This window comes from Scomber japonicus, chromosome 9 (genome assembly GCF_027409825.1).
Source record: "Scomber japonicus isolate fScoJap1 chromosome 9, fScoJap1.pri, whole genome shotgun sequence".
NCBI lineage: Eukaryota > Metazoa > Chordata > Actinopteri > Scombriformes > Scombridae > Scomber > Scomber japonicus.
This window is the reverse complement of record NC_070586.1, coordinates 16,111,367-16,133,482: the sequence shown is the minus strand read 5'-3', so window position 1 is coordinate 16,133,482 and position 22,116 is coordinate 16,111,367. Positions and strand designations below refer to the sequence as shown.

General features: G+C 38.8%; 1 protein-coding gene across 2 annotated transcripts; it reads left to right on the top strand.

Moving 5' to 3' along the window:
* The first annotated feature begins 1,555 nt into the window (after positions 1-1,555).
* Positions 1,556-21,991, top strand: lifra (LIF receptor subunit alpha a). 2 transcript variants are annotated; one of them, XM_053325305.1, is made up of 18 exons: positions 1,556-1,692; positions 10,161-10,376; positions 10,500-10,636; positions 10,992-11,145; positions 11,342-11,617; positions 11,967-12,093; positions 13,106-13,239; positions 13,378-13,520; positions 13,748-13,901; positions 14,535-14,599; positions 14,923-15,160; positions 15,740-15,925; positions 16,025-16,117; positions 16,289-16,438; positions 16,681-16,815; positions 17,049-17,142; positions 17,650-17,716; positions 17,964-21,991. In XM_053325305.1, exons 2-18 carry the CDS (start codon positions 10,271-10,273, stop codon positions 18,663-18,665), a joined length of 2,961 nt encoding a protein of 986 aa, XP_053181280.1. In that variant the 5' UTR covers positions 1,556-1,692; positions 10,161-10,270; the 3' UTR covers positions 18,666-21,991. The 2 variants fall into 2 exon arrangements, with proteins under 2 accessions (XP_053181280.1, XP_053181281.1); XM_053325306.1 differs by lacking the exon at positions 1,556-1,692 and adding an exon at positions 9,517-9,630.
* The last annotated feature ends 125 nt before the right edge of the window (positions 21,992-22,116 follow it).

The window sequence follows — 22,116 nt, the reverse complement described above, 5'->3', positions numbered from 1 at the left end:
ACTTAATTTGGCTGGCCTTTATTCCCCTCTTGGGGTTAATCACAATGAAATCCCTGAAAACAACACCTAACACTTCTATGAGTGAACAATACTGGCTGAACATCATCTATTAGGTTCCAGGTTTTAGTACAGCTTGGCAACATACTACAATATCTTTGCAGCAACTAGCAACAGTCTAGAAACACATTATAAGAAGTAGCCATTCTGTCTTTTGGGGCCAACAAGGTTACATTTTTTAATCAACTTCAATTTACATGTGCTTACAGTGGGCAATTACTAATTATGAAATGCATATGGGATAAACAAGGTGTAGGTACAGACCAGGCCAGTCTGTAGTACCAGTCTTAAAACATCATCATCTTTAAACTAGACTTGCAAGCAGCAGTGAAAATAATATTAAAATACCAGTAATTCAAAGTTCCAGCTGCTGATGAGCACTACCTAAAAATGCTCTCTTGTGCCTACAAGGTGCTACCAGGATTATACCAACTTTATGTTATCAAAAACTTGTAATCAGGTGCCCAAATGTTATTCTATTTTCTGAGTAAGATATATGCTATGTGAAAAATGCTGTATTTTACGGTCAAATCTTACAGAGGTCTATTATTAATTAGTGTTCTTGGTTTTGGCTCCAAAAGGCATACACATTTACAGCATTTTAGCATATTTAGAAATTATGGAAGCCCTTTTCCAGCAATGTGATTAAAAAATAATATGAATAAATAATAAGAAACTTTCTCAAAAATATGACTTAGTATCTCAAAATAATAAAATACTTTTCAAAATAATGACTCTGTATCCCAAAATAATGGGATACATCTGAAAATAATGACTAATGAGATGCCATCTCAAAATAATGACTTAGTGTCTCAAAATAATGGCTTACTTATTAGTAGTCTATCTCATTATTTTCAGAAAGTTTGTCATCATTTTGGGATAGTAAGTCATTATTTTGGGATAGTAAGTCATTATTTTGAGATAGGCCTACTAAGTCATTACTTTGAAGTACTAAGTCATCATTTTGAGATATTAAATCATTATTTTCAGAAAGTTTCTGATTATTTTGATTTACAGATTTTTTTTTCCATCACATTGGAGGAAATGGGCTTCGACAAGAGTGAGAATTTGGCTATATTTTTACAGCAATGTTTTACTGGGTACATTGTGAACCTATCGTTTAAAAGGCATTTGGGGTCGCACGACATAAATCCTCCAAACAAGCCATGGTATAAAGGAGTTCACAACACAACATATATTTAAAATTTACTACTGGGGTCCATTATATTTGGAATAAAGATACTTTCACTCTAGTTGACGACTCTGATACTGAAGCTTAGAATATCTATTTTTTAAAAAAAGGTCTGGATAATTTGTCTGAAAGAATCGTGACTCTGAAACGCCCGTTTTTCCCATCGTGATGTGAACGTCACATGACAACGCCCTGTGCGCAGTAGTCGAAGCCTTATTGGTCCGTGTCCACATCAGTCAAATCCTTGGTCCGTCCAGTTCCAGTAATCCCAACCTACACTGGCTGTTCTATGGGAATGTGCTCCGGGTGTAACAACACGGTGCGGGGGCAGGATTGTGACGATATCACGCCGATAAAAAATACATTATCCAGTGCTTCGAGTTTCGGGGTTACTGGGCGCACAGCTAAAACAAAAAGGATAAGGACATCTTTCTACATCAGAGGTAATGTTGGTGTTATTAGCGAACTCTTAATAATCGTTGGTGTTTGATGGTAAACTAGAGTAGGCCAGCAGTGTTTTTCCCAACATCAGTGTACTGTGGTGTGGTGGGGTACTGGCTGGGAGGTTAATTTCAAATGTCTCACTTTCTATGCTGTCTCTCTCTCTTTTGATAAAATTCAGTTTGTGATACATTTATAAAGCGTGTTATAATCACTGCACGTCGCTGTTTGTTTTAATGAGACTTGTAACGCTGTCCATCATGCTGCCCAGTGGCTAATGCTAATGATGCAAAGCGTCCTGTGTGATGATGCAGTTTGGGATATCCTCTTATTAAAATGACAGAAACAAGATCAGAGCCCCCCCCCCCCCCCCTTTAGATGTCGACGTTTTTCATTTTTATGATATTCTGTCATTTGGACGTGATTAGATTAAATGTGACCTAAGATTAGACATTTTTTGGTTCTTATGTGTCAGTATTTTTATGATTTGCATCATCACTGTCTCTCTCTCCTGGACCCAGGACCTTATTCCCTTTTACACTAGTTGGTGAGCAAATATGGTCAGTTATGGTCCACATGCACAAAAGTAGTTTTTCTCTTTTTATACATATACTATGTTATTACAGAAAAGTGGGGATATTGTATGATATTTTCTATATTTAAATCATGCAAATGCATAGTTTACTCTTTCATTGATTACTATTACAGGTAACAGTGCATACTAAATTACTAGAAGTGCATCAAAAGAAGAGTTGAGGTGCATCGGCAATCATCCATGTATTTCCTGCACTTGGGATAACATTCACATGCATTTGCATACACATCTAAGAGATAAGTAAGATCATATAAAGTAAGATAATCCTTTATTAGTCCCATGATGGAGACATTTACATAATTTACACAAAAACAATAGTAGAGAAAATATTTAAAAAAACATTTTTTAAGTAACATTATGTATAAGAGTAATATTGGTGTTGAGTGACAGTGTACATTGCAAAGATTTCAAGTGAAATATATATATATATATATATATATGTATTGCACAGTTGAACTTAAATTAGTGCTATACCTGAAGTATTGCTACTTATAACTTGAAACTTGGACCAGGCTTCCAATTTAATTTTCCCAGCGGTCATCGGCCTTGTAATAAATTCCCATTGTTTGTATGGAATAAATATGCTGTAGTGCGACATGAGGTTGAATGGTATGTCCAGGATGTTGATTTTCATGCTACCTACTGTCATCCTAGTGTGGCTTAGTAAAAGAAACACTGAACATTAGTCACCTTAACTAACTGTCTGAAGCGCCCACTGGTACCTGGCAGGACAATAGCTGCCCTGTTGGAGTGTGGTCTTTATGACTGGTCACTTGGTCACTGTGTTTTTTCCAAAAAAGATCAGGCTAGTTGGTTTGGCTCTGTTAGGGTGTGGACGGGCATGCTTTTGACTCTGTGTGTGCGCATGTGTGTTTAATTGTCTTAAGCTGACAATTTCAAAGCAACAGCAAACCACTTTAAAGCATGTAGTATGTGTTTTTTAAAGTGACTTTGTTGCTTACTTCCTGTTGCCATCCACGATTTCCATTTCCATTCATAAAGGATTACAGGGCAAGGGGAAGGAAGGAAACTGTGTTTGGTTGAAGTCCAAAAGCTACAGACACACTCACACAGGACTGAATGTCCTTTCTCTAATGAGGTCAGAGCACTGACATTTCACACAGACACAATCATCTGTTAAGTTTTTTTCTCTCACTGGACTTGCATCCGGTCTTCCTCTAGTCCCACTCAAAGGTCATACATAGATAGCAGCATTTTCAGATCGTGTTTCAAAATGTCGCCACACTGATTTAGCATACTTGAGGCACTGTGTGCTTATGTCTTTGGTCCTGGTGGTCATCGTATGACAGTATAATGACAGCTTTGCTGAGCGTAGGCTCAGAACAGACACAAGTTTTCTCTGGATTTGGCTCCAGCGAGGCCATCCCACACACTTTCAGTAAAGTAAATACTATCAGAGGTTTTCATCAGGTTATGGTTGGTGGCTGTGTACACAAATGGCTAAATAATGGTCAACATTTGGATAATAACAGCTACTGAAAAATGCACAAATAATACAGCTTGCATAAAGTTTAGATAATGATGAAACCTTTTATGTGCTTCATGTAGTGTGTCAAGTAGCTTTTTTTCTCTCTACCTCAGGCACTGGTAGTTAGGAGTAAGTTTGGCTTTGGTTCTACAACCATATTTATTTTTATCCCAGTTTTGGTTTTAGCAAGGATAACATTATATTTTCATACTTTACGATGCACGTTAGTTTGAAATTAGTGCTGAAACAACTGCGAGGTAAATTAGTAGATTAACACAATACCAAACATTTCCTGGATGGAAAGGCTTGGGCTCTTGAATAACATTTTTTCTGATGATGATAAATGATAAATGGAATAATTATTTATTTGACAAAAATAATTAACAGATTAATTGATAACTTATGATTAGTTTCAGGGTTCATTTAAGTAAAAAACAAGATATTATTATCCAGTGCCCAATTCAACACACATATTCACACACTCAAAGCAAACACACATTATTTTGCATATGGCAGAATTGCACAGTCCCTGTATTGATATAGTGTAAACATGGTGGATGTTTAACATGTTTTAATGGAGTTTGCTCAGTATTTTAGTGCCAAACCAATGTTTAGATACCATAGAAACAGTGGGAGCGAATGAGGCCTTTTTGCATTAACCCTTACATACTTTTTAGGATCAAATTTGAGCCATTTTTACGTTTAAGAGCAGTAAAAATACCCAATACTCATTTCCTCTACAGTAGGTGCACTTTTCCTAATGTGACTCTCAATATACAAAAATTGAGATAAAACGCATTTTTAAAATATTTGTGCTGCTGATACACATTTTCATGTATGAAAATGTCCAAATTTGACTTGTTTTTATTACAAAATTCATAACTCACCATTTTAATCATGTTGCTGTATTCTTTATGTATACTAAAAAAAATGTCTCCTTGATATAAGATAGTGTTTTTAAATGTCTTTCCCATTAATGATTAGAATACGCTCTTCATTAATAACTGATGGAGGAATTAATGAAAGTGAATTGGTGTAGAGACTGATTATGAGTCAGAATATGAACAGTATGTGAGGGTTAAGTAAATTTGGCTTTGGAGCAACGATTGCATCACAGTGCGGTCAGTGCTGCACAAATGCGCTGTTAGTTTACCTGGACGTTTTCCACGGCTTTACTCCCAAAGGAAAGGAAGGATGAACAGGCAAACAGAACAGTGGCAAAGTCCAGCGTGGAGACAGACGAGGCACGCTGGCAATCTTATTTTTTTTTAGATGGCCCTGTCCTTTCCTAAAATAGGAACACCGCAGACATACAGAAGGGACTTGGGCTTGCTTTTCAAGTAACAAACATATCTCTGTGTTGCGTTTTTTATTTAGTTTGTGGTCACTTTTATCACTGATACAAGGACAGAGCCCAGCATAGGAGTATTGATTTGTGTGTTGGTGCTATCACTTTCTTGGTTAGATTTCCCAGAATCTATGGTTGTTTTTCCCGCTTCCCATCAGTGCACTAGGGTTTTTTTTTTCTTCTTTTTTTCAGCCTAGTATTGATGTTGGAAAAATAATCTTTATTAGGATCCAGGGCCATTAAAATATATTGCTGTTCTTTTCATGTGGGGACCCACCAAGCCTGCAACAGGCTCAAAAACCATTTTGGTGCAGGCACATAAGTGTGTGAAACCTTGACTCAAGACAGCTGTATTTATGTTGAGCCATGCCTCTGAATTTCATCTGGAGGTGAGGTTTTTTTTCTTTCTTTAAAGCCAGGAACACACTGGAGGACATTTTTAAAATCCTGGGCAAACGTGGGAAGATTTACCAGCCCACATTTTGGTTAACAAAAGCACAAGTGTTCAGATTTTTACTCATTGAGCAAGTGAAACTAAGAAAGAAGTGCGTTTTTCTGGCTGGAGAAATAGGTTGTGGACAGTGAGATCGGCCTGGCAAAGAGATACTCCAGGGGCTCTGCAGTATTTACACCATGTTTGTCGAGCAGCAGCTGGCCTCTAGTTGTTACACTTATTATAAAAATGCAGTGAAAATCCATGTTTGTGCACCAGAAAGCAAACAAACTGGATGTGACCTTAAACCTCAATCCATCTACATGTTGCATGTCTCAAGAGCTCCTAAACACTAGTGAAACCACTCTAGGAGGAGATTTGAGATTCCTCTCTTTCTCCTGACACTGAGAAAAGAAAAAAAACATCTGGAGGAAAGTTCTAGGTAAACGATTATCATTATGCTTTTTATCGTATCCACTGGATTTATTCACAGCCTGTGAGCTGTCTTTTGCAGTTGAATTTTCATTATTTTACTGGTGTTTAGGTTTAGGTCTCTTTGTTGGCGTGATTGTGACGCATCTTCTTGTTCTAAAAAGTTTTCTGAAGCTGAAATATTGTTTTTATCTGACCTTGTTTCCGCCCCCCTGAACTTGTTTTTCTGTTCCCATCTTGCTTTTAACATTCAGTCTAAATGAAGACAAAACGAAACTAGCTGGTTATCAGGAATGCATGGTTAGATAAGCAACCCCCCCCCCCCCCCCCCCAAAAAAAAAGAAGAAATCAAGCCTCCCTTTCCTCATTTCCCATTATGTGAATTTCAGTAGTGTGTATTTGTTTGTGTAGCCTCGTGTGCAGTACTATTAGAGCCTGGACATTTTTGGCACTTGTCACAGCCTGTTTTGCTCACTGTGTTGGGAAAAGAAAACAACTGTATATCATTCTAGGTTTGGCGGGGGGGGTGGAGTGCAAGGCTGCCAGGATTGGAGAGGAGGGATATGTTTTGTTCTCGTATCAACATCTGTTACTGCTTTTGAACGTCAGTAAAGACAGCTGTTATTCATTTTTATATAAAAAGAATTTATCTATTATCAGGGTTTCTTAAGTTATGAAACCAGATACCAAACAAAAAATCATTTCCTTCATAAGCTTTGCAGTGGCCACATTCTTCTAATCTAATGAAATAACTTGCTTAGGTTATAGTTTGAGTCACACTGTCACTATTTGGCTGTCTGGATTCTTTCACAGAGATGCTTCAGGTGACTCTTTGATGTTTTATTTTCCAAAACGGGCCTCGCCTGTGTGTGCGTGTATACAGTTGAAACCAGAAGTTTACATACACTGTATAAAAAAAAAACCATATAACCTTTTTTTTCTCACTGTCTGACTTTGGGAAAGCCCAGATGATGATGTCATGGCTTTGGAAGCTTCTGATAGGTTAATTGACAACATTTGAGTTAATTAGAGGCACACCTGTGGATGTATTTTAAGGCACACCTCAAACATACTGCTTCCGGCGTGTGTGACATCATGGGAATATCAAAAGAAATCACCCAAGATATCTGGAAGAGAATTGTGGACTTCCACAAGTCTGGTTCATTGTTGAGTGCAATTTCCAGATGCCTGAAGGTGCCACGTACATCTGTTCAAACAATTATACGCAAGTATAAACACCATGGAAATGTTCAGCCATCATACCGCTCAGGAAGGAGACGGTTCTGTGTCCCAGAGACGAATGTGCTTTTGTGCAAAATGTGCATATCAATCCCAGAACACAAGCAAAAGACTTTGTGAAGATGCTGGCTTAAACTGGCAAGAGAGTGTCATCATCCACAGTGAAATGAGTCCTGTACTGACATGGGCTGAAAGGCCACAAAGGGGGAAGCTTGCAAGCATGAGAACACCATCCCAACTGTGAAGTACGGGGGTGGCAGCATCTTGTTGTGGGGGTGTTTTGCTGCAGGAGGGACTGGTGCACTTCATAAAATAGATGGCATCATGAGGAAAGAACATTATGTAGAAATATTGAAGCAACATCTCAAGACATCAGCCAGGAAGTTACAGCTTGGGTCTTCCAAATGGACAATGACCCTAAGCATACCGCCAAATTAGTTTCAAAGTGGCTTAAGAACAACAAAGTCAATGTTTTGGAGTGGCCATTACAAAGCCCTGATCTCAATCCTTTAGAGAATTTGTGGGCAGAGCTGAAAAGGCGTGTGCGAGCAAGGAGGCTCGCACACACAGTTACACCAGTTCTGTCAGGAGGAATGGGCCAAAATTCCAGCAAACTATTGTGAGAAGCTTGTGGAAGGATACCCAAAACTTTTGACCCAAGTCATGCAGTTTAAAGGCAATGCTACCAAATACTTCAAATGTATGTAAACTTCTGACTTTGAAGAAAGGAATAAAAGATGATCTCTCTCATTATCTCAAATATAAATCATGTTGGTAATCCTGACTGACTAAAAACAGGAAAAGTTTTGTGTGATATAAAGTCAGACAGTGAGATAAAAAAAGGTTATGTGTCTTTTTATACAGTGTCTTTTTATACAGTGTATGTAGAGTTCTGGTTTCAACTGTATATACGTGTGTGTTTGTGTTGTGTTGCTTGGCAGTACTCGAGAGCATTGTTTTCTCGAGCTACCGAGTTGTCTGATGTCTGCCCCAGCTTGTCTCAGGGGAAACCAGACCAACTGCACTACACCACCGCCTTAGATGACCGTTGAAACAGAGTCACACACACAAACAGGTTCATGCAGGTTTATCAAGGTTAATAATTGCGACATCTCTTGAGCTTTAATCAGGCATGTAGATTGTTTTTAGAGATAGCCACGTGATGTAGTGGCTGAGGCTGAGACTTGACCTTGTTTTAAGTGTCTTTGCAGGCAGTCTTGACCTCATTGTTTTTCATTATGGCAATCTGTGACTCTTCATTTCCATTATGACAGTAGTGTTTCAGGAATGTGGTTTTGTACAGTCCATCCTTACACAGGTATGACATTGTTAGTGTAGTCTGAGGTGGTGTGATAATAATTATGCTTGCCTGATTTGCCTGATTTAAAAAATAAATAAATAAAAAATAAAATAAAATAATAATATTAACCTGCTTCCTGTAAGTGCTTTAACATTTTCAGTGAACAGCAGCGTGGACTTTGTAACATAATTGTACAAGTGTTTGGTTACAAAGGACAGCCAAGTATATCCAGTAAGCAAGCTGCAGCAGTGTCAAAGGTGATACGGTGGAAGGAGGTGATATAAAATAGAAATGAATAGACCATGACTTTCTATTCAATGAAAGCCAGACACCGTTATGCTGATGGGTTTGTTTTTCCCTGGAAATGTTTTGCTCCCCATATTGGTGTGTGTGTGTGCGTGTGTGTGCGCGTGCGTGCGTGTGTGCGCGTGCGTGCGTGTGTGCGCGTGCGTGTGTGTGTGTGTGTGAGACGTAGCTGGAACCTGTACTCCATGGTAGTGTTTGTCAAGCATAACAATCATATCAGCACACCCTTTTTCATGCTAGTGTTTTTGATGCACTTTGTACTTTTACTTTTACTTGTGTCTTGCATCAGATTGAAATAACACTGAAACTGGAGTAAAAATGAAATTAAACTGAAAGCCTAGTTGCTTTTTAAATGGAGGTAGTTTAAAGTGCTGTACATAAGGATTCCTCCATCATGTACTTATTATTTATCACGTGTGTGTTTTGTATTATGTGTCCTTTGTGTTTTTTGCTTAATACTTTTTTGTTATTGTGCATTTGTTTTAATTAACTAACCTGCCAAGGGACTGCAGATGAAAGTGAGCTGTAATCTAACTCTGTTACAGTACATCAAATGGTGTCATGTTTAATAATCTACGTGGTCCCTTTACAAATTAAATAAATAAATAAATAAATAAATGAAGTGATGTCAGAACCGCAGCTGTCAGCTGTCTTTGTCCTCGGCTTAACTGTGACTGTCTGCCTGCCTGATCTCCATCTGGTTATTCACAATACTTGTGGATAGCTGCATTGTTAGTAGATAAGCAGCAACACGAAGCCTTCAACACTCACAGTGTACACAAGCTGAGGAGAGAACAGGTGAGCTTAAATAGAGCAGCAAGGATAAACTTCATATAAAGTGTATTCTCTGACTTGTGTGTTTCGACATCCCACAGTTGCCAGAGAGAAATATGTTTTATTGGCAGCGTTTCCACTGGCTTAGACATGAAAACACATACCAAACAAATTTTTACAATCTAAATAGAAACCAAGCCTTGCTGTGACAGGAGCAAACGGGCAAAATCTCCAGAAACGTTTTTATGAAATTACTTAGTGTGCCAGAATATCCCACTATTAGTATATTATGTAGGCATGACTTTCACTTCACAGCTCCATAACAGCAGCACGAAACAACCCTGTGCTGACAGTCAGGCGGTTCTAATTAACAAAAATAGGTTTCTCAATTAGCTGGAAAATCGTTACACTCTCAGGCATGAAAATAATTGAATTTCCTCACAGCTTAGATGCTAACTGTCTTTTCTTGTCATGTGATTTAGCAGACCTCTGTTGTATCCATCATGGGCTTATCTCTCTCTCTCTCCCTCTCTCCTTCGTGTCTGTTCCCACAGGGCACCCTCAGTCTGTGTGTCGCCTCTCAGGATGCCCTGCATGGTGTTGCTGTAGTGGAGAGGACCGTCACTTTAGGATCTCCAGAGAGTGCCTCGGCCAGTCGATCAGCATGCCTCGCTCTAGTGTCAGTCACAACTCAAAACCTAACTGTAGCCCTCTGTGGCTCATCTGTTTTCTGCTGGGCCTCTCAACTGTACGCACTCATGCCAAAGATGGTAAGAGCCTGAATTCTATTGAGGGAAAATTCTACTTTTCACGCTCTTATAAATCATCAATCTGCAACGATAAGTGCATCGACTGTATTGATATATGCATTTTCTTGTTTTTTCCCCCCTTAGTCCTCACTGTACCCCAGCAGGTGAGCCTGTCATCCAACAGTTATACACAGCAGCTATCCATATCCTGGCTGGGAGGAGCAGCCTCAACGTTTGACCTCATGATTCTCAGAACTGAATTCAATGAAACTGTCTTCTATGTAAGTACATTTCTTTTTTTTTTATAATTTGCTTTTTTTGTTGTACAGTTGTATTACGAAATGTATGCATTCTCATTTTTAGAAGAGTATGGAGAGCCTCAGCATGATTCATTGGGTTAGGGTTAGGGTTTGTTGGTTAGTTATTTTGCATTATTTCTTAACAACATTTCCAGGGATATCACACTCTTGATTTTACCTTATTTTACAGATTATGTTGTTGATATAATGATTGATAACTGTTTAATTTTCTGCTTGAGCTGCAGTATGACAGTAAGACTTCACCAAGACGAGGTTCTACCAGTTTCTTGTTGCTCTTGTTCATTTCCTCACTGTGTATTCTGTGTATTTGCTACAGGAGACAGTGCCTGTGACTGTGAATCAAGTGAGTGGTCAGCATCAGTGGAACTGGACCTCAGTTGAACCTCTGGAGTGTACATCACTGTCAATCAAAATCCGCTCGAGAGAAGGGCAGACAACAAGTGAATGGAGCAACACTGAGATTCTCCAAGGTCAGAATGATCATACTTGCACCTAAAGTGTATTGTAGGAAATATACATAAAATTAGAGAATCATGTGTATCTGGAATTTAAAATAAGCTTTGGTTCATTTTTGTACCAAACAAATTAGTTAATTAGTTTGTCCCCAAATATGAAGCTCTATTTATTTCTCTATCTATTGTCTTTTCTCTTCCATCTTCTCCACAGGACGGGATCTACCCAGCAATGAGGGAATCCAGATGTACCCCCAGGACAGAGCCGTACCCGTGGGGGCTAACACTACCTTCTGTTGCATTGTGGCGGAGGGGTTGGACTTTGGTACCATCCATTATGGCAACAGAGTCCTGAACGTAACACGACTGAGCAGGCGAGCTTACGCCACCACAGCGATTAATCAGGGACCCACCAAACAAAGTGGAACCAACGTCATTTGTTACAACGACCAGATGCCAGGACTTGGGGGATCAGTGGTTTTTGTTGGATGTAAGCTGATTAATTGGATAGATAAGATCTGAATGGTTGTCATGTCTTAGATGGATGAGTGTGGTTGGAGTGGCAGGGAGGGAGTTAGTACAATTGAACATTCAGACTAAAAAATGATTGATATGAGTGATGGGGTCAGTGTGGAACGCAGCTTATTCTCCTGTTATACAGCTCGCTATATTTTTTGTATAACTGAGTTTTCCTGCTGATGCATTTGAATGAGTATAGATTATTTGAGAACTCCTCATTTAGATGAATGTTAGTAATAATTTATATACACCTAATGTAACTTAATATATGATATGATTTATGATTTTTTTTTTTTTTTGCTTATTGTTCCCATCCCTAGATCCACCACAGCTCAGTGATTTTGTGTGTGAGACTCGGGACTTGACCTCAGCAGTGTGCCAGTGGAATGAAGGGCGAGACACACATTTGTATGGCAATCGAAAAACACACTACTCACTGAACAAGAGGTACTACATTTACACAGGCTAACATGAGAAATGTCTTTTTAAAAACAGCCAAAGCTCACATGAGCTCACTCATACATGCAAGAAAATGACACAAGTAACCTGATCTGTTACTTAATCCCTTGTTGGCCTCAGGTATGGTTGCAGAACTCTACATTCTCACCCATTCACAAAAAGCAAGCTACAAGTGTAATTTATTGCCTTTTTAAATGTATTTATACAGATCCAGAAGCTGAGTACATATTAAGGGTGCTCTCATATGTGTAGTTTGGTTCATTTGGTCCCAGCCAAGGGAAATAGGAAATAAAAGCAGGGAATGGTTACTTTGTGGTCACTCTGTTTCAGTCACGTTTATTAAGGACTTGTTAAAATATGTGGAATAAGACACAGACTCAACTTACCTCTCTTCCAACTTTTCACTTGGACATTGATAAAACTCCTACGCTCTTGTACTAACACAATATGTGTTAACATGGTTTCCTCCCTGATATATCTGTGGCGTCCTCATTGCCCAACATTCTTAATTAATCATATAATGATAACTGTATTTGGCTCCAAACCAGAAGGCTATAAAGTGGGAAAAAGCAAAGACACAGTACTGTATGTACACAAACAATGAAATGATTTTATGGCCACAGTATTGAGAGCAGGATGTGGTACAATGTGACTTTGTTTCTGAATAATATCCCCACATTATTTATGATTGTTCCTCCTGCTTGTCTCCAAAATATTGTTTTTCTCCCCATAAAAAAAGGATGACAAGAAATATAAAGCACTCAGGCTGAGTAACCACTTGCTGCTTCTGTGTGTCCATTTAATATTGATAGTGGATTGGCTGCCTGCCACACTTTTACAGGAATAGTCTGCAGGCTGACCATAACAAGTAGCATTATTGGTCCCATATCTGTCTCTTTAAATATAGATGGAGTATCTGAAGGGGTTGTTTAAAAAAAAGACTTCATTCAATTGAATTTGATTGTCTTGACTATTTTGTTTTTCATCTGTTTTGTTTTAGGAAATGTACTGTTTCCATCCTGGAGCAGAAGAAATACTGTAAAGCAACCCAATGGGAGGATAAGTGGACACTGGTAGCTGTGAATCCTCTTGGCCAGTACAGTATTACGGACTCCGCTGAAATCAGTCACAGAGGTAGGCAGCTCAGCCTTAGCTTATCATATTTACATATAGTAAACTTGATTTGTATTGCAATTTACACTAGCAGAGGAAACACAAAGACGTAGCACATCCAAAATTTCTCTTCAGTTCTGTTTCACTCTTTCTCCCTAGTGCGACCAGTAGCACCAGATGAACTGACCTCTGTCCCCCATGCCTGGAATGCCACTGTAATGTGGCAGTGGAGGAACAGCGCCTATTCCTCCTTGCCTCTTTTCTGCCAGGTGGAGCTTACGTCCCAGGAGGTCAAAACTATGGTGAGTTGTGCTTTTGTGTGTGCGTGTGTGTGTGTGTGTGTGTGGGAACAACCATTTGTTCTGTTTCTGTTTGTGTGTCAGTCAGACGTTATCATTTCCATTACAGCACACTAATTACCACCCACATTATTTTTGACAAATGCATGCTTGTATTGACATGACGTTTATCTACATTTGTTAGACTATCATTGTATCAAATAATAATATCTCTAAATATTTCTCTCCAGCTCAACTTCTCTGGGGAGGGTGTGCAGTCAGTGGTTTTATCGGACCTGTATCCTGATGAGGATTACAGTGTTAAAGTACGCTGTGGTGCGCAGCAACATTTCTGGAAGTGGGGAGACTGGAGTGAAACCTTTTCCTTCAAAACTGCCATTGATGGTAAGAAATATATTTGTTGTATTCCTTTATTTTGGCTTTCCATGAGGATTTCCATTAATATGGAATCTATCAATATTTTTACAATTAACTGATACATTTGTCTACAAAATGCTTTAAAGTACTGAAAAATACCAAGAACAAGTTGTCAGTGTCCAATGTGCAATTTGCTTTTTTAATTGACCAACAGTCCAAATCCTGAAGTTCATATAAGTCAGAAAATGTGTACATTTGAGAAGCTGCAACTAGTGAAGGTGTGGTGTTTTTGTCTGTTAAATCATTTAAATGATGATCAGCACTACTAGGAGGTAGTTTCTATTGAATAATACCTATGTTTACACATACTGACTCTATCCTACATTTTTTAAGCTTAGCTAAAATGCAGTAGTTTCCTGAATTGAAAATGTAATTACTGTAAAACCTGCTTTGTAACTATTATGTCCATTAGAAGTCCAGCCATGATTATTTTGAGCAAATAAATGTGGACATACCCACATACAAATCAGAGTTTATTTTCATCTTAGTAGTCATCTCTCTGTCAATGTGTATTTTCAACAGTAATTATTGGTCTTAATTGCTATGAAACAATAGCAGTAAATTTTCTTCAGTACTTACTGTGTTTTGTTTTTCTTTCAGTTCCAGATGCTCCTGATGTGTGGATGTATATTAACAGGGATAACAGTGGGCAGATTGTTTGGAAGGTGAGTTTTCTTGAATTTGCCAACCTGTTAAAGGCTTTTTCACTGTTGAGACCACAGAACTGCAGCATGTCTCCATAAAAGGCTGCTGAAGCCACAGTCAGAGGATGCAAAAACAATGTCCATCAGATTAGGGTTCCTCTGTTCCTCAGTTTTTATCCAATGTCTGCCTCTGCTTTTTACCATTTTTCTTTACTTTGACATGAAAATAGTTTGGGCTGATGGTTCATTTGTGGATTTATGCCATGAAAATGTGAACTTGCAAAGTATTTAAATTGTCTTTCCATCTCCCCTTTCCTTCCTTTTCTTCCTCTAATTTCATCCAGCCTTTGACACATAAACAGAGCCATGGTCAAATTACAGGTTATGAAGTGACTCTCTGGAACCCTGAGGAGAATATACAGCACACAGAAAATGTTCCTCCGAACACTTTCATTGTACCAGTCAACTTCACACAGACAACTACCTTCAGCATTGACAACCAGGTCATAGCAACTGTCATTGCAAAGAACGCTGCGGGAGCATCACAGTCTGCAAGTGTAGTTTTACCTCTACATGTGACAGGTATGTGGACATGGTGGCGGAGTGTGTTTTGGAAGTTGAGGGAATAAAAAGCAGTTGAGATGTCAAAGGGAGATGAGGTTTTTAATTCTTAAAGGCAAAAACTTTCCAGTTAGCATATGGAAGTGAGCAACTTCAGGCAACGATGCAGCACTGCTGGCATTCTTTTCGTCTGGATATAATGGATGTGAGCCTGAAATCAAATGTGTACCTATTTTGGTAAAGATGTGGTGCTCTTGGGAATGTGTGTTTTGAATGTGAGCCTGTGCTTGTTTATCTGGTTTTAAGATAAGATATTGCTATGGCTTGCTTGTGGGAAATGGGAGCAGACCTCCCATGTTTCATCATTGCACGTGGTATGTAAGCCACAAGTGTCGGGTGTGGGCCGGATCTGGGCCACAGCAACTTTGCTATCTCGGTTTAACTGATTTGGTAATTTGGTGATTTGATGTGTTGGGTTCCACAGTCATGAAACACTAAAGCAGCAGCTAATTAGTTGTATGTATGCATGTATGTATGTATGTATGTATGTATGTATGTATGTATGTATGTATACATACATTTATATTTTCTTCTTTCCAGATGTGGACCTCCTTGCAGTGTCCAGGGTAGTTTATACGGACAGAGGTTTCCCTATCTTCTGGCAGAGCAATGACAATGCCACCTGTGGTTATGTGGTAGAATGGCATGATGCCTTCTGCACCCAGGACTGCCATGTGGAGTGGGTCAAGGTGGCAACCGGAACCACAAATATCTCCGTTGACTCAGGTATTTTAGTCATTCGCAAAGTAAACAATTCTTTTTTTTGTAGTTGCCAATAAGGTGTGGTTATATTAAAAATTGCATAATCTGTTTCTTTGCCATCAGCTAACTTTGAGCCAGGTGTGAGGTACAACATTTCCTTGTACAGCTGCTCCTCAGAGCTGCTGCAGCGCTGGCAGGGATACGTGCTGGAGCTGGGTAAGGATAGTGCTGCATGTGGAACACCTGTCCTTTAAGAAAAACAGTGACTTTACAAATTATATTCTGCATTTCAATCGTTGACTCTCTTTTTTGTCTCTCTCTGTTGTACCTTCCACCTTTCTCTCTCTCTCTCTCTCTCATCTGTTCTCTTTCTCATGGATTCCTCAGTCCCCTCCAGCCCTGTCCGCCACCTGTCAGTCAGTCAGCAGGACTCTGATGTTGTCTTGACCTGGGAAGAGATCCCACCAGTCAACACAAGAGCCTTCCTCCGGGGATACAACATTTACATCAGTAATGGCTCCCAGCTCACACTACTAGGTAAATGTTGCAATGTGAAGTGCTTCCTCTGTAAACAGTACAGCTGCTACAGTAGCTGTGCCAGAGTGCTTTCAAAAGGAATGACATATAAATCAGCTGCCATTCATCACAATATGTTGTAATACTTTTTTTTTTTTTGTCCAGCTAAATTCTCATTCTCATTGCTCTCTCTACATCATTTTCTTCCTTTCTGTACCTCTCCCTCATTTTTGTTTTTCTGTGTATCATTTGTCTTTGTATAGCCAATCTGTTGGACCTTGGAAGCAGGAGCTACACAGTTAAGGGTCTCTCTAAGGACACCTATAAATTTACTGTCAAGGCCTACACCTCAGCAGGCGAGGACACAGGCGCCACTGTCTTCATATCACTGAAGCCAAGTATGTGAATCTATAGTATGCTATGACAAATAATGAACGGCATTTGTGTTTATCCCACAACTATTTATTTTTAATAATTATTTAAGGCTACAAAACATGCTCTTGTATAAATAAATAATTACAGGTGACCAAACTTATGGTCAGTTTTTACACAGCTATTAATACTAAAAAGTAGGAAAAATACTAATAATAATCTTCCTCCATGACTAATATCTGTAAAAATAACTTTCCAGCTGATTGGCTCATTCTGGAAATCTTGGCCTCACTGGGAATTACGGCCTTATTCCTGGTTATTGTCACCTTCATTTGCTACAAGAAACGGAAATGGTGAGTCATTCTCCTGCAGTTTCTGTCTCCTGTTTGTGTATGTTCATGAAAATAGTATTTAAAAAAAAAATACCTGTCACACTGGCAGCAGCACATTTTCTACGCTTCTGTATGAAGAACTCCAATATTTACTGAAATGTCTATTTAAAAACCCAGAAATGTTCTGGTGCTCTGATGATAGAATGGACTGGTTGTTTAACTTGAATCTCTTTAAGTTTGCTAAATATGTATCTGAAGCCTGGAAAAAGCGTCAGGATGGTTTATATGTTTTATTACTCTAATGTCTGTTATCTGGTTTTCATTTGTTATTATTTGTTCCTTTTTTTTTTTTGGTGTCTTGTAAGCTCACTTGGGCTGGGCACTTCTGGTGCATGACAAAAAATCAGTCAGTCAATCAATCAATCTACACCGTATTGAGTAGGAGTCATTAGGATTTGTACTTTAATATCTATAGTTTTGATGACAATGTATGTTTCATAGTAGCGTTTTGCAATTTGTTCTCATCAGGGTGAAGACAGCGTTCTATCCAGACATACCTGAGCCTAAGCTGCCTGGTGATTGGTCCAGGACACCGGTACAGTTTTATGCACCTAATCCAGTGTTGTCCTGTACTTCTAAATTAATTTTGTAGTGATTACATAAACAGTACTCACATTTGAACATAGTGACACCATATTTCTTGTAATTCATGTGTATGCTTGTAATGAGGGTTGAATATGTTCATGTTTCTAAGTTACAGTGCCTTTCTCTAATTTTGAGCTTCTGTGGTGAAAAAATTGTGAAGCAGTGTGCTGTACTGATTCACTCAATGTGTCTGACAGGGGCCACTGGATGTGAAGCCATCTCCCCACAGTATGGTTCGTATCGTAGAAAAGAATGATTGGGATTCTAGTAAAGAGGTGCTCGTCGTCATTCCTGAAGAAGACGAGGATGAAGATGAGCAGGGGATAGGAGACGAGCCAGTTGACACAGATGAGCCGACGTCATTACGCTATTACAACCAGGTGGTAGACGAGCGACCCATAAGGCCGCGTTACCCAGACTCGTCTGATTCCTCTGCATCTTCATTGGATTCAGCACGCACAGATGTGACTTACACAGGGATCCAGACCTCAGGGTCTTCTTTGGCCCTCCAGCTGGATTCACAGGGATCCTCTGAGGGCCACCAACCCCAGGCTGATCTGTCTGTCAGCTGTGGAGATGGAGGAGGGGGTTACAGGCCACAGATGCAACCTAGAGCAACAAGTGATGACCTGAACCTAGCTTCCCCTGAGTCTTTCCCAGAGCCTCAGGTTGCCAGCACTGGGGGCTACAAACCCCAGAGGTCCTGGCATTTGGACTCCCCTGTGGAAGCGGAGGAAAGTGGTGGCCTGGCTCCCTCTCTGGGATCCCCCACCTCTATTGCTTCCACTCAGTTCCTCCTTCCTGATGGTGGTTCAGAGGAACGTGAAGAGGAGAAACGTCAACTGTCATCATCAGCAGCAACTTGGTTCACCAACCTGCTGTCATCCACAAAACCGTGATATCATCTCTTACTTAAGCAGCCAGGCCAGGGGGGTTTTACAAAGAATAGATTCATTACGGTTACCTGTGACATGCATCAAACAAGTCTAGCCCATATTGTTAGCGTATAATATCCTCTCTGATGTAGCAGTACATTCTTACAATTGCACTTTGACTGCAGGTTACTATAAACATCAAGATAAAGGTATACTAGTTAATTTTACCTTCAATACAAATGCCATAAATCAAAATCTGTATATTTATTTTTTAAAACATTTATATTCTGACACAAATTTCTTATTCACACCTTTCTATCCATTTACTGCACCCCCTGGCAACCTGGTTGCTGTTCAGTACCCTCACTGCCTTTTTTGTGACTCACTATAATGGGCATTTAGCAATTGCATATCCTGTGTTCAAACTGAGTATATTCAGTTTTTAGCTTGCAAATCAGATGGGTTTTTTTAAAACTTTTTTGTGATTACTGAAGTGAAATACAGAAGGAAACTGAAAGCAAGAAAGTTTCAAATCAAACGGCACAATAACCTTATGGGCATGTTTGGAGGAACACTATAAATGAACTGTTTCAAAACAGAAGGTAGCTAAGTAGACAGAAAACCTCCCTCTCATTACAGAAACCTTATCTTTTGCTGGTCCATTAATAGGATAATCTTGCCTATTTTACAACTGCCGATGAGCTACTGAAAGGAAGAAAAGGCATTGGGCTGTAGAAAAGCATCTATTTTTCACAAATGACAGAGGGCGATTAATTGGAAAAAGCACTTTTTCGATTAGAGAAGTCATTATTTTACACAGGTGCAGGACTGGTGCTTTCCTTTTATGGTCTGAAATTGTCTGGTTGACGAACCCGTTGAGATACACTGATATAAGCTATAACATGAATATAAACTGATGTAATTTAATGGACAAATACGCTGTTATGTTACTTCACTGTCATTGTTGTTTTGTTTTGACTTCCTTAACCAGTAGTTTTTTTTTTCTTTGTAAGAAACACATTTCACATTCAGGCCAGTGTCTTGTTATGTCTGTCGTTACATGTGCTGCATTAACAGCCCCCCCCCCCCCCAGGCGAGTTATGAGCCTTTCCACTGTGCTGATTGGTAATGAGCAAATTATGGCAATTATCTTGGACAGATAATTACAGTATTCAACTTGCCTTGATAGATCTACTACTTCCAGTCACTTTCACCGTGTCCCCTCTCACACACTGCCTTGCCACTGAATGTTATGTATAATGATAAAGAATACAACAGCTTACAGTTATGCTGTTCAGAGATGTATTTTATGGGACATACAGGTTCCACTAGCACTGAGTGTAATATACTAAACATTACTTTTCTCAAGTTTAGTTACATTTTAATTGTCATAATGTTACTTTCAGCCCTCTTAGTATATTTGTTTGGTTGTAAGGTTTTTTTGTTTGTTTTAATTGTTTTTTTTAATTATGCCAAGATTGCCTCTGATGTCAGCTATATTGGGAAGCTTGTTCGTTTTTAGGAAGATCCAAGTCTACACAACATTTAAAGTTGTAACAAAATGTGACTATTAATCGTCCGTTGCAAATAAGTCCTAAAGCCACCTTGTACATGTTGTGATTGGAAAAAGGGACCAAATGGAAAGCATCATTTGCTGCCTATTTGTAAATGCTACCATTGAGCTGTTGTTGACAGGAGTGTGGGGTAATTACAATGTGAATATCGGTCACTTAACAGCACTAATGGTGTTATACACAAGGCCACTAATTGCCTGTATCTGTATGTAAGAACACTCCACATACTCCATTTGCTCTCCACTTATGTGTACAGTGTGGGTGTTCAGGATCGGCTTGGCTTCCCGAAAGCATCATTATGCTACGATTATCATTTGACATTCTAATCCAGTGGTAACTAGGATTATAATTTCGTTGTATTTTTCATAGTCGGGCACTGGCTTGTGACAGCCTCTGGCCTGTTGTTTCTCAGTGCCTCCAGCCTACAAGCTTTAAGTAAAACTACTGTGACATGAACAATGACTTAGATGAACTATAATGGATGGCTCCAATGACAAACTAGTAACAGGCAGGCAGTCCTCTTTGACTACTGAGAAAAATGTATCCACCTCTTTGTCTCTATCTTGACTTGTAACACTGATCTGAAGTCTAAGTTCTAATTAGTGAGAATAATCTATTGGCAGAATTTGTCCAAAAGCTAAAATAAAGCTTACTGTATTGAGTGAATCAATCAGTCATGTGAGATCAGTGAACACTTCAAGGTAGTGGTAAAATGGTGGATATAGTTTTTAGTATTTAAACATGGCTGCAGATTTTTTCCTTTAAAGTCCATGCTTTCTCAATTAAGCAGAGCTTTGGAGACTAACCTATGAACGCTATGTGTTACATGCATTTATGTTGATTTGGATCAACAAAATGGCACCTTTTTATTTTCCTTTAAATCTTTGTTTTTTTATAAAACCTACTGTACATAAATGTAATTTTCTTTTATTTGTTTCCTTCTTACAATAAGAGTTATGTTGTGTTACTTTGGAAACTATATTCCCTATATGTCATCAGACAGAGTTAATGGTGAATTACCAGCTTTTCTGACAGAATAAAGGCAAATGTTTGTGTCAATGATTTCAGGTATTGTTAGATCAAATGTAGAAACATCATACTTTGATCGCATGTTTGTTGTGCGCTTTAACTCATGAAAATCTTGTAAATTGAACTAGAATTGTGATCCTGTCTTCCTATAATACTTTAGCTGCTTTGCAGTCCTGTCTTAAGACAGCAGTGTCGCTTTTCCAGACACATTGTAAGTAGGGCCAGAGCACTCACCATGCAGATTCATACATGGCAAATGCTGACATGCAGTCCATTACATTGTTGTTGTTTTTCAGGTGTCCATCCTCATTTTTAATTGGAGCCTATGTTTTTATTCTTCTGTACAACATTAGGATTATGCGTTTTATACAGCAGGGTACACTTGCTGCCTTACACATCCTTTTCTCTGGCCCTATATGTTTTTGCAAATGCTGCATGCTGTATAAACTATTACTCCAAAGTTGTGGCTTGTAATACCTTTTAACTTCATGTTTATGTTACCCGATGGCTTTCAAACACTAACACTGACTAATGTTGTGCATGGCAACATTACTGACGTATTGTGCACCTGGAAAGGCTTTATTGCTGAAAATGCATTAAAATTCATGATATTTTGGAGTATATTTTACTATTGATTGAATGAAAAGAGACCGTGGATTTGTTCTGAGTGAATAAATAAATGTTAACACTAATAAAACAAACTGAAATGCTACTCGTTAAAGACAATAAAAGTTATTTGTCTGGCCACTTGTGTGTCAGTGTTATTATCTTGCTGTTTTAAGTACATAAAATCTTGCAGACCCTTAAAACAATACTCTTTAAAAGTATATCATTTTCACAGTAAATAAATGTTTCACAATAAAAAGTGCTAG

Excerpts from the sequence above, each read along its gene's own strand:
- lifra (XM_053325305.1), top strand. The coding sequence starts at position 10,271 with ATGCCTCGCTCTAGTGTCAGTCACAACTCAAAACCTAACTGTAGCCCT. Across the intron at positions 10,637-10,991 it reads TCAATGAAACTGTCTTCTAT|GAGACAGTGCCTGTGACTGT; the intron begins GTAAGTACATTT and ends TATTTGCTACAG. Across the intron at positions 14,600-14,922 it reads GTGGGCAGATTGTTTGGAAG|CCTTTGACACATAAACAGAG; the intron begins GTGAGTTTTCTT and ends AATTTCATCCAG.